This window comes from Pieris napi, chromosome Z (assembly GCF_905475465.1).
Source record: "Pieris napi chromosome Z, ilPieNapi1.2, whole genome shotgun sequence".
NCBI lineage: Eukaryota > Metazoa > Arthropoda > Insecta > Lepidoptera > Pieridae > Pieris > Pieris napi.
The window spans coordinates 570,456-583,191 of record NC_062259.1 but is presented as its reverse complement, the minus strand read 5'-3'; the positions used below and the strand labels follow the sequence as shown (position 1 = coordinate 583,191).

The 12,736-nt window shown below is 32.9% G+C and overlaps 1 protein-coding gene and 1 non-coding gene across 3 annotated transcripts; both read left to right on the top strand.

Annotated features, from left to right (window-relative positions):
* Nucleotides 1–2,311: 2,311 nt before the first annotated feature.
* Nucleotides 2,312–2,383, top strand: Trnap-cgg. The gene has a single exon. It is a non-coding gene; the product is annotated as a tRNA-Pro (tRNA).
* Nucleotides 2,384–3,111: 728 nt separating this feature from the next.
* On the top strand, nucleotides 3,112–11,718 carry LOC125062674 (cyclin-dependent kinase 6). 2 transcript variants are annotated; one of them, XM_047668743.1, is made up of 7 exons: nucleotides 3,112–3,237; nucleotides 5,831–5,999; nucleotides 6,623–6,764; nucleotides 6,878–7,045; nucleotides 10,408–10,568; nucleotides 11,097–11,232; nucleotides 11,587–11,718. In XM_047668743.1, the coding sequence occupies exons 2-7, from the start codon at nucleotides 5,890–5,892 to the stop codon at nucleotides 11,671–11,673; spliced, it is 804 nt and encodes a 267-aa protein (XP_047524699.1). In that variant the 5' UTR covers nucleotides 3,112–3,237; nucleotides 5,831–5,889; the 3' UTR covers nucleotides 11,674–11,718. The 2 variants fall into 2 exon arrangements, with proteins under 2 accessions (XP_047524699.1, XP_047524698.1); XM_047668742.1 differs by lacking the exon at nucleotides 3,112–3,237 and adding an exon at nucleotides 4,718–5,028.
* The last annotated feature ends 1,018 nt before the right edge of the window (nucleotides 11,719–12,736 follow it).

Here is a 12,736-nt window from a genome sequence, read left to right as displayed (position 1 = left end):
AAGTACATACATTATTAAAAGTTATTATAATTGGCATTGTAAAGATAGGTATCTGTTTTTGAATTAAATAATTAATAAAAATAAAAAAAATTGATAGAAGCACAGAATAGTGTAAGTAATAAATATTGACAAATAGATATATATTTTTCGTGACTTTTAAACGAATTATAAATCAAAGGAGGTTACAATGCGATTACGACTTTAGTTTTTTAATTAAAGTGTAGTTTACACAATATTATATAATACTACTAAATGCTTACTTATAAATTTAATACAAATTAAGCTGTAACTACAAATTTCCCTATAATTAATACACTAAAAAGTATCAATATTTTTATTTCTATTGATTGTTTTAGTAAGAGAATTAAATGTAATAAATTCATTACATTTAATTCTCTTACAAAGGCAAAACATTTAGTTATTCGGGGCTTGAAGATCTGTTATGCCAAAAATAAATTAGTACCTACATATATTATAATCTAGTACCTACACAAAAAATATAGATTATTATCACCTCAGTCCCTTTTTTAATATTATTCATAATACTGATTTTTATTTTACTCATTTTATTTGATTTGATTGTAATAAAAATAAAAAAGATCGAAGATAGTTGCGAATCCCGGCTAAACAATAGGTCTTGCAGGAAGCTGATTTTCAACCTAATTTTATAATTATAAATGAAATTTATTGTATTTATTACTTACTAGCGGACCCGACAAACGTTGTCCTGCATTATATTTCAAGCGATTAGTATATTAAACAAAGGCTTATGTTTAACTTACCACCAGGTATAGTAACATATAACAGACAAAAATAGTAAATGATTACCAAAATTAAACCCGCATTTTAATGTAAAATTACAACCTAAGTTTTAACATCTCGCTATCCTATTTAAGCAAACTGGCTCCAAAAAACTCATTGTTAGCCCAAAAATAGTTAATGAAAACCAAATTATTAACCATATTTTAATTTAAAATGAAATGCAAAAAAATAAAATCTCGTTATCCGATTAAAGTAAATTACCCTCGGCAAAAAAAATATTTTGCCAAACACAGTAAAGTAAATTTACTCCTAACCTTTTTGTCTCCAAATTGATTAACCACTACAAAAAAAAATTATCTTGAGCGTTTCGTTTACAACCAAATGCTATACCTAAAATAAAAAATAAAACTCTTACAATTTCAATAATCCCTTTTTTAATTATTGAAACAATCATTAAAAAGATAGTCCTCTTAAAACTAATAATAAACAGTTCAAAGATCTTAAAACTAAACTAATAATAAGCATTTAAAAAATCTTAAGAAGAATCAGTCTTCTGTATTAATTCACTGCACAATTAATGCTTTCTTAGCTTTGGCTGGTCGTCCTCTTTTGCGCTTCATGCCAATCGGAATAGCTCTGGCCTCTGAAGGTGGCTGGACGTGCTTAAGCCGAATCGCCAATCCAACGAGATGTCCCAGTGTGGTGGGAGAGGATCGTAAGCCGCAGACATAACTTAATATGGCATCATAATGCTTCATTTGGTAATAAGCCTACATTTTATGTCAATCATAGTGGTTTATTTAGGCAGAAATAGCGCATTAATTTGCTCGCTAAGATTTGGTGATCATTTACTACATTTGGTGTTCGAATACAATTTGAAGTGCAGTCGTGACTAAAATAGCTAGTACTATTGTAATTTTAGACGTTATTTATCTGGTGTTAAGTATATATTTTTGGTAAAAGAACTAAGGGTATCAAAGCATTTTATGGTGATCATTATATTTAACCCCTTAAACAAAGTATGATAGTACTGACTTCAGCGCCATCTGCTGGGCTGATTTGTGAATCTAAACCACCCAGGGCGTCACCCAAACGCATACAAAAAGAAATCATTCAAATCGATCCGGCCGTTTAAGAGGAGTTCAGTGTCATACACACGTTCAGCAGAATTATATATATAAAGATATTATATACCTACATATAAGCTCATAAAGTTTCTTCTTGTCTCCCATTCTAAAAGATTTTTGATGTAGTGTGCTGATCTAGTTATGAATATAGTCTATTAGATATTTTACCTTTTTAAATAAATTTAATGATTTTATATGTATTTTATCAATATAATAACTCCGATCGATGTCTTTGTTTTAAACGCTATTTATTTTTCTACCATCCTCTTTGCCGATGTGACCAAGGGAAATAGGGATTCGTTTTTGTATATAAAGATTGGTGGATCTTAAATATACAAACATAAAAAAAAACATAGCAATTATATTATAACAGTTCAAGTCGTATACGTATACTTTACATTAATTTCAACGTCCTTCGATATGGCTCGTTGGTCTAGGGGTATGATTCTCGCTTCGGGTGCGAGAGGTCCCGGGTTCAAATCCCGGACGAGCCCGCTTGACAAACTTTTGAAGAAGACTTTTGTTTTATATTTAACTAATTTAGATAATATGACCTTATTAATATGTAGAAGTAATTGAAATATCAAGAACAGCATAAGGAATACAGTGCAACCTCGATATAACAAATCGAAGGGGAACAAGAAAATATTCGTAATATCATTTATCAAGTAATTCGTTGAACTGAGGTTTGTTATGTTGAGGTTAGATTGGTCTAAAATTCGTTATAAAGAGCTAAAAGAATAGTTTTATTCACTTCCATCAAAACAACAATGATTTTACTTTACAAACAAAAGCGTGTCGAAACATGTCGAGACATGAATCACATTATAAGATTAAGAGTTATATTATTGGTGGAAACTTTATATATAAAGGTTTTGGGTTGGCAAAATTCGTTAATTAGAGGTATGAATACTTTTTCTTGATAGTTGAAAATTCGTTATAAAGAGGTTGTACGCAAAGAATGTTCGCAATGTAAAGGTATATTTTATACTGACTCTTAAGGCCGATTCAAGGGGATTGATTACGAACAATTTGTTAAATCGAGGAAGTCGTTATATTGAGGTACGTTATATTAAGGTTGCACTGTAATTAAATTTCCAGTTACATATTTACAAATTTAACTTATTAATCGCCAAATCGGTGTCAGTCAAAGAAGGATGACAATTGTCGATTTTCTCTTTGACACACGAACCGGAGATGGTAAGTGGCATTCCGGCATGATGGCGCAGGGATAGTAAAATTTTAACCGCCGTTGCGTGCGCACTTAGGGTATACCGCAAACCGTACCGTATTTATTTCTATTCACCATTTTAAGGATCCAGTGCTTGGAGTGGGACACACCACCACAGTAAGTGCAGTTAGGCATAATTATTTTCGTATTTTTTTCAATTTTGTCCGTTAGGTGAAATTGCCGGTAGGCATTTTCTTACCTGTATAACGACAAATTTAATATAGATTTTTTAAATATTATATGTATTTATATATCTATTATCCGCATTTCGTATCCCGTATTTCGTATTTACGTATTTAATAATAGATTGTGCCCGATTTGGTGAGAATGATCATGAGTAATTAATATCTACCTACATCACTTTTTTATAAAAAAGTGACTGTTAACGTTAGTAATAAATCTGTTTATATTTGAATTTAATCGTATTGTTGACATTTCATTTTATTTCTTATTTTTATATAGTTAATTTTTATGTTTATCCATCGCGAAGACTGATACATAATAACATATCAATTAATGATATTTTACATGTCGGTCCCAACTTACAGCCTGACTTATTAGCAGTTCTACTTCGGTTTAGAACGTTCCCTATCGCATTTTGCGCTGACGTTAAACAGATGTATCTACAATTGAAAACCCTTCCTAAATATAATAAATATCAACGCGTTTATTATAGATGATCCATCTGATCCGTTACAATTATTTGAATTTAAGCGCGTTTGTTTTGGATTTTTTTCAAGCCCATATTTAGCGCTTTGTACTATGAAACAACTTGCCGATGATGAAAGGGGTAAATATCATTTGGCTGCTGACGTTTTTGATCGCGGTAATAATTATTATATGGACGATATTTGCTGCAGTTGCGATTCGATTCCCGAAGCAGTTCAAGTATCCTCTCAACTTATTAAAATGTTTTCACCTGGTGGGTTTGATCTTTTAAAATGGGCAAATAATTCTGAGAAGTTACTTTATTCTTTACCTTCCAAGCAGCAGCAAGCAGTTCATTTTGACTCAAAAAAGTGTCCTGAATTTTAGGTGTGAAATACGAAAAAATAAAAAATACGAATCGAATAAAATACGTTTTTAGAGTATGTATGTTAAAATACTGAATCAGTTTTTAATAATACTTATAAGAACTAGATGCCGCTAAATTGTAGTACATATTTTCCTTACCTATTTACCTTATATTCGATGTTAATATTAAATAACATTTAAATTTAATACTGTTTTCTATTTACCGAGATAAAATTTTGATAGCCGTAATTATTATAACATTAGTTCAGAAAATACGAAAATTTTATTGGAAAACAACTTATAAATATTTTTCCATTTATTTTTACTTTTATATGAAACATTTAAAATAAACATAGGTAATTTATATTAAACGCAATCGAAAAGTGCAATATTCAAAATAACATCATTGTCCCTCTTAGTTCAGCATGTTGTAACTAGATGTCATTTGACCAAAATAAAGCAAAATATGTGAAGTATTATGCTACCAATAAAAATGTTCCTTAAATTCATATGTTTCACTATGGGAACATTAGATTCAAATTAGTCGCATTACACGCCAGGTGTTTTGTAACTTGCGTCTTGCATACCCCGGTACCCGGGCACCCCTCCAAACAAAACTTAACGACATTTTGTCCTTGTGAAAACTATTTTAGTTTCAGTTCAAGTTTTGTTTATTAAAACTTGTTTGGTACGATGTAAGTTTCCATATACTAAACTCGGCTGTTTTGCGTGAATGATTTTACTGGATATTGTATTATTAATTTGTTAAAAAACTGGATTTTACAATGTCTGGACCAAGTGCCAGTAATATACCAAATATGGCATCAATTAATGATGTCAGTGCTTTATTTCAAACAGCTAAAAAGTATGAAGAATTAAATGTAATCGGCACAGGTGAGTGCTATTTATTTTGTTTATTATATATAACCTTTTTAACAGCCATGTGCCGGCAACTCACGCGCATTTTTTTTATTTAGTAAACAATGCTTTTATAAACTTTAGTTTAAAGCATTATTATAATATAGATAGTTTAGATATGAGATGTAATTATAATTATATATTATCGTTATACATATATTTAATCATATAAAACAATGATACATAAGTTTTTTAAATATGTTGACTGTCCGCTTCTATGATCTATTACTTAAATTTAATTATGTAATAATGTTAACAACAAAACATATTTTAAATTACTGTTTATTTATTGAAGTTCACCACATCATATATAATGCAATATCTACAGTATACTACTATATTACAAACTATATTGTCTAAAATACATGACAATTCTTGTATACATAAATGTTACAATAAATTTAAAAGTAAAATAATAAAAAGATATATAACTCTTCCAATTTCAAATTTTACTATTTTACTAGTAATAAAAAATACTAGTATAATAGCGGGTGGATTCATTGATCAGATAGGCACTTAACAATGCTTTCTTTTTAAATTGATTAGCCCACTGTTTCATGACCTTATACATTCATAATTATTTCCAAAAAGTAACTTTTCTTTAATAAAAAGTACATTAATACTTTCAGCTGTTTTTGTATATGTTTAAACTATTTAAATAATGCTTTTGAAAAATCCTCATACTTGATGAAAAGTAGGTGTTCAGGCTTCTGTGATTACTGAATGTTATATTCATATGGAACTATACTGTCTAAATTCCATTCTATCTAAATTCCAGGTGCATATGGAACAGTATACAAGGCACGTGATCTTCACAACGGTGGTCAAATAGTTGCTATGAAGAAAGTTAAAGTTGCATTAACCGAAGACGGAATACCACTATCAACGTTAAGAGAGATTGCGCTATTGAGACAATTGGAGGCTTATCGACATCCTAATATTGTCAGGTATTATTATGACTGTCAATAAAAGTTACCATGTGGAAGTCCTAAAGCTTGTATAAAGTAGGAACTGGAATAAGTGTCTGCCATACTTTTGCATAAAAATCGCATATTAAAACAGTCAACATCCTGTGAACGCATTTCCAGAGTAAATTTTTATGCTTTTCGACTTGTGGCCCTGGCAAAAGGGACCCCCGATGGCATTAGTGAATCCTCACTTTATCTATGGCAGGTGTATTTATTTATTTATTTAAAGCTTTATTTAAATTTCTTAATATTAGTATTAGGTGTGTTAGTATAAGTTTAAAAAAAAAAAGTTTTTTAGTGGTCTAGTTTTTGTATGGTCCCTTTAAGGGTAAAAGCCTCCTCCATATTTTCCATTTCTCTTTGTCTTGAGCAACATTCATCCAGTTTTCCCCGCCAGTTCTATAATGTCATCTGTCCATCTTTTCTTATGTCATCCTATAGATCTCTTTCCAGTAGGTCCAGGCCACGGCAGGTGTATAGCATTATTATGGGGTTTGCTACTATACCGTAAGTCTGTGGAGGCTTAGGCTATAATTTGTTCACATATGTTCTCTTTTCTTTTTTCAACTTATCATTATTAAGCCATTTCACCCTCATTACAGGTTACTCGACGTCTGCCATGGTGGTCAGTCGTTGGAACGTGAGAGTCAGCTGGTACTGTTCCTGGTTTTTGAACATGTTGAGCAGGATTTGGAGTCGTATTTGAAGAAAGCACCTGGACCACTCGGGAATAATAGGATTAGGGTGCGTTACGATGTTTTCCTTCATATGATCTAATGTTCACATGGAAAGTCCATTGGTGCTACCGGGATTCTATGGCCTCAGGGTTGAGGGTTGATAATTTCCTGTATTTTCAGAGCATGTCTTATGATATACTGTCAGGGACGGACTTCCTGCATTCGCATCGCATCGTCCATCGGGATCTGAAGCCCCACAATCTTCTGGTGACGTCATCAGGTCGTGTCAAGCTCGCGGATTTTGGTCTAGCTAAGACGTACGACACGGATATGAAGCTTACTAGCGTGGTAAGGTTTTTGTGATAATTTAAAAACCAAAGAATATAGAATCTACACACACACATATGCCAACGCTTTTAAACAAGATGGCGTCGGTCCAGTTACGTCACATGCTAGTAAACAAATAATTTTTACGTGTTAATTGTCATTTTAACACACTCACACACTTATGTCGCCATGTATAACCTTTTGTTTTAAATGAGGTGTAAATGCGCTTACGCAACCCCGCGCCAAGGGCGTCGAACTTGACGTGAGGACTGTGAGGTTGGGTCTACTCCAGCCTTTTGCTATTCAAGGTAGCGAGACCTTACCCACTAAATACATCTCACCCCCAAACACCCTTAAAATAGGCCCTCAGGTCTCCAGGAGGGTTGAATGCCTTGGCGATCCAATATTAATTTATTTTATAAACTGCACAAATGCAGCAGCAATGCAACTGTACAAATGCAGGACATACCTAAATAATAATATATTTAGCAATAGTATAGCGCTGGCTCCTGGGTACTTGAAGAAAACAAAATGATAACATAATAAATGACTTCAACGGGTAATTTTCAAAAACATTTCACTGAGGTTTCAAGTATAGGTATACTAATAATAATTAGAAAATACTCATATGTTGAGCATGTAAGTGATTAAGAAAGCAATTGTGTCTGTAAATATATATGGTGAATGTGGTAAATCACAGAACAATTTCTTTTTCTTATGTAACTTTAATGACGTTGTGGTTTATGACATATTCCTTTGAATAATTGTAATGTAGAGGGAGGGTAAAACTTGCCGAGTTTCTTGCCCGTTCTTCTCAGAACAAGGCCTCCTGGTAGTTTTGCGAACGGATGGCGTAGTCTTGCTCTTTCGCGAATTTTGTAAACGTTTTTGACATTCATAGGCATGCCCTACGACGCATCTAAACTGAATAAACGTATTTTGATTTGAAACTGTTGCCTATCTCTCTGTGCCATAAGCCGCTATATTATATAATATTTTATTAACACGTTTGCGATTTTCTAACTATATTCTCAGCGAAGCTCTGCGAATGTTCAGCGTTAGATTCCCTTGCACGTGCTCGTGAGATTCTGTCTGTATTTTCAGAAACGCGCTGCGAACGTTCGGCGCTGGATTCTCCTTCCATTGAGGCTTGCGATTGCGATATGTACTCTCTCTGACTTGCGAAACGATCTGAATTTTCAGAAGATTCCCTTATGCGACGTATTTTTGCTAACCTCGCTTGCGAACTATTTTAAGATAGCTGCGACTTTCTTTATCTAGGAATATTGTTTGTTTCTATTTATATAAATGTTTGAATATAGTAATTTATAAGTTCTGAAACGAACTTTTTAATTGGAAGGTTGACATATGTACGTAGTTCATAAGCACTCAGGTCTTAGTAGGTCTGAAAATAATTAAAAACGTGAATTATGTTTGGTGGCGATTTTGTATGGAGATGTCTAAATAAAACTCTTTGTTTGAAGCTGGGTAACAACTGGCTTTAATGGTTTCAAATTAAGGTTTTTTTTTATATGATTGGACAATTCACACCAATTGACCTAGTCCCATGCTAAGCTGGTGAAGCTTGTGTTATGGGTACTAGGCAACGGATATTCATACATATTATAGATAGATAGACATATAAATACCTATTTAAACACCCAAGACCTAAGCACAACACCAAATGCTCTTCACATCGATGTTTGTCTCAGCCGGGGATCGAACCCGGGACCGGGGTACTAACCACTAGACCAATGAGCTGCCGGTTTGCGGCGCTAACAAAAACTAATTTGGCTCATGTAAGAGTAATAAATCTAAGCGACACTTCAATAATACTATAAATTCAAGTGAATTCTACCTTTTTGGACATTATCGATACAAGAATATTGTATTACAATTTATGAGACTCCATCCATCCTTGGGTTTCTGTTCCCGTGTGCGACGATGGCTAACATGGCTAACTTTGCGCTTCTATTCATTTACTATATATATTTCGCAGCCAACTAGCTTAATTAGCCGCTCGTTTAACAGCATAGCCTTTCAACTAAACGGCGCCGTTTAACTAACGGCCTGAAATATATTCAGCCGCAGCATTTGTTACAACATTTAATAAACTGGCTGGCTAATGCTTAGGTTTCATTATTTATATCCAAGTCATATGCTGTTCGGAAAGTAACCGAACACCTTGTAAAATAGCATAAGTACATATAGTTAGATCGCCGCCCTAAATTAGTTTTTAAGTGCAAAGCATTCTTTTATTTATCAATTATTAAAGTGTTTTGGCAGCAGCCCGAACATATGCCTATCTGTTTAATCAACTGACTGAACATCTTTCAGGCCGCTAGTTAAACGGCTAGGCTCTTAATTGAACGGCTAATTAAGCTAGTTGGCTTCGACATATATATATGTGTAACTTAACTAATGTTAAGTTATATAACTCGTGCTAAAACAAAAAAAATATTTCTTCAAATTGATTACGTATGCGTAGGGAGCCCACAGCGCGAATGTTTAGCTATTTCATAGATGTGCCCCTCTCCTGCTCTCCGGCGCATCATTTTGCGAATGGAATATCCTTTATTATTATTATTTTAATTAAAAAAGAGTAATTTATAGGTATTTCAACAGCCTTGCTTGAGACATTCCTTTATTTATTTAATCATCATTAATTTACGTATGGATACGTATGGACCTCATAACTGAGGTCGTAGGTTCGATCCCCGCCTGTGCACCAATGGACTTTCTTTCTATGAGCGCAATTAACATTTGCTCGAACGATGAAAGAAATCATCGTGAGGAAACCGACATGTCTTAGACCCAAAAAGTCGACGGCGTGTGTCAGGCACTAGAGGCTGATCACCTACTTGCCTATTAGATTTAAAAAAGATCATGAAACAGATTCAGAAATCTGAGGCCAAGCCCGATAGAGGTTGTAGCGCCACTGATTTATTTGATCGGAATTTCTATTACATTTCAAAATGTTTAAAAGCAGTTATAGTGACATAACTACAATAGTTAGACACATGCTATTGCGACATTTTTTATACATTTTATATGTCTTTTAATATTGTGCAACATTTTTTGTTCTATCATCAATAGCAGCGCATGCGATACAGATATTTTATAGGCATTTTTTTTTAACACCTTGTGTATCATTATTGTAGTTTTAGTAGGGATTATATTTTTTTCTTGCGATTAAAATAGCCTATATTAATCAGTAATAATGTAGGAATCAAATGGTGAAAGAATTTTTAAAATTGGTCCAGTAGTTTTGAGCCAATTCGTCACAAAGACACATTCAAATCTTTTCTCTTTAATATTAGTATCTATAATATTAGTATAGATAATAAGGGTAAGCAATTTTAAGGTAATGTCGATTTTTTCAGGTGGTCACACTGTGGTATAGGCCGCCGGAAGTGCTTTTAGGTATTTCGTATAATACGGCTGTAGATGTGTGGTCATGCGCGTGTGTCCTCGCGCAATTGCACACGCGGTCGCCTTTGTTACCTGGAACGTGTGATTCGGATCAATTGCATTGCATTTTCAAGTGAGTTTGTCAATTTTTTTTCTTTACGAAAGTGTCATCTATCAAATGAAAAACCTTTTTTTTACGTTTTACTGTGGTTATATTTTTGTTTTGTTTATGAAATCGTCATATGTCAAGGAATCTGTCAAGTAATTACAAAAAAATAGCGGATATATTTAAAAAAAAAAATGGAGATATATTTGACGTTTTTATTATGATGGTTCCGAAGACAATTATTTTGGTTATGATACTGTCATCTGTCAAGTTTTTCATAAAAAAAAATAACTGATACTAGTTATTTTTACTTTTTTGACGTGTATTCATATTGTGATGCTTCACACACAGTGAATATAATGTATATATAATATAATGTTTTTGTTACTGAAACTGTCATCTGTCAAATTTTTGAAATATAATTAACGTGATACAAAAGTTATTTTTTAATTTTTTGACGTGAAAATATGAATAATATTATGATACTTCTGAAAAGAACCTGATGTTAAGTGATAGCGCTACCCATGACACTGATCTCTCTTTAATAAATTTCAGATTAATAGGCCGGCCGCCTAAACACGAATGGCCGGATAATGTGTCAATAATGGCTGATAGTTTTCCCGACTACCCTCCCATGGACTTAGCCATTGTGTTACCTAGGATACACTTGCAGGCTCTAGATCTTATTCAGGTTAGTATTGGGGTATGGGGCAGTCCATAAACAGTTGTGAGGTGAATTTTGGGGCATAGGACGATATATGTTTATTTAGGCTTTGGGGCATGGGATATTGCACGAATAGATGTATGGTATATCTGGATCCGAGTGGAGAAGGAATAATCTATGATTTCATTTGAAATCTTAGTGGATGGGGCATGGGGCAAAGGATAAAATTACTTTTAAATTCAGTCATATAAGGTCTGACGGTATATAATAATAATATTTCATAGATACTCGGTGTCCAAATATATGGGGCGTAGTGGGGCAAGGGACAAAACCCTTTGACAGCACAGAAATTAGTTTCCTAATATTAATTTTGTTTTCCAGAGAATGCTTGTCTTCGACCCCGCGAAGCGGCTAACAGCACTGGACTGCTTGGAACATCCCTACTTCACTGATGAGCCACTCGCCTAAAATCCATCAAAAAGTATTAAAAATACCTCCGAAATACGTACGGTTAAAAAAAACCTTCCATCGAAAAATGAATTATCAAAAAATATTTTAAATAATTTTATAAAAATCATAATAAAATATGGTAATACATAAAATATATGTCAAAAACAATCGATTTTGATATAAGGAAGTTTATCTCGAATTAGCATAAAAATTAAAAATGGCTGACATAACAATAAAATATGTGCTTTTTGGCATCGTGTCTATATAACCTATATAGATTATTTGCAATTCTATTTTTAAAAGTTTAAAAAATCTCGACAAAACGCCTTAAACAAGATGGCGTCGCATCCGTCATGACGTAACATAAAAAAGTCAATATTCCTTTACAAAACAGTCTTTAGTGCACTTGACATATTATTTTTTGAATAATGATTATTTACAAGTTATTTACTCCATAACACTTACGTATTACTGTCAGATAGTCCATTCAAAATAATAAGACATCATTAATAAATACAAGAGCAGTGTTGGCCTAGTGGCTTCAGCGTGTCTCTCCTCCCTGAGTTCGCTGGGGCTGTGCACCAATGGCCTCTATAACATTTAACACAATAACTTTGACAAATTTATAAAAGGCTCTATTGATTAATTGACGTTTAACGAGAGCTTAGCATTTATTTTATTATACGTGGTAAGTTTTTTCGTTGATAAAATGTTTAATATGGTGCCACCTCGCATGTTTTTAATTATTGTTATCTGACCTGCAACATCAACAGATTTTGTTAAATAAAAGGGTGCGTGTACTTATGTACGCGCGTAAGAAGTTATACTTCTTTGGTATTATTAAAAATAGTTTTTGATTGCATGCAAATAATTAATTACAATTAAATAATCAAAGGCTGGAAAAGGAGTCATTATAGTCAATAAAGTTCAGTTTACATTTGAAAAATTAAATAAATAAATATTTATTATTATTCTCTTACATTAAGTGTAACATAAATTTTATTATTATTCGAATGTTGTTTTTAAATTATGTCCAATGCCGTAGCATCTTCCGTGGGCAACTTCATTCTGTTAATTTTGT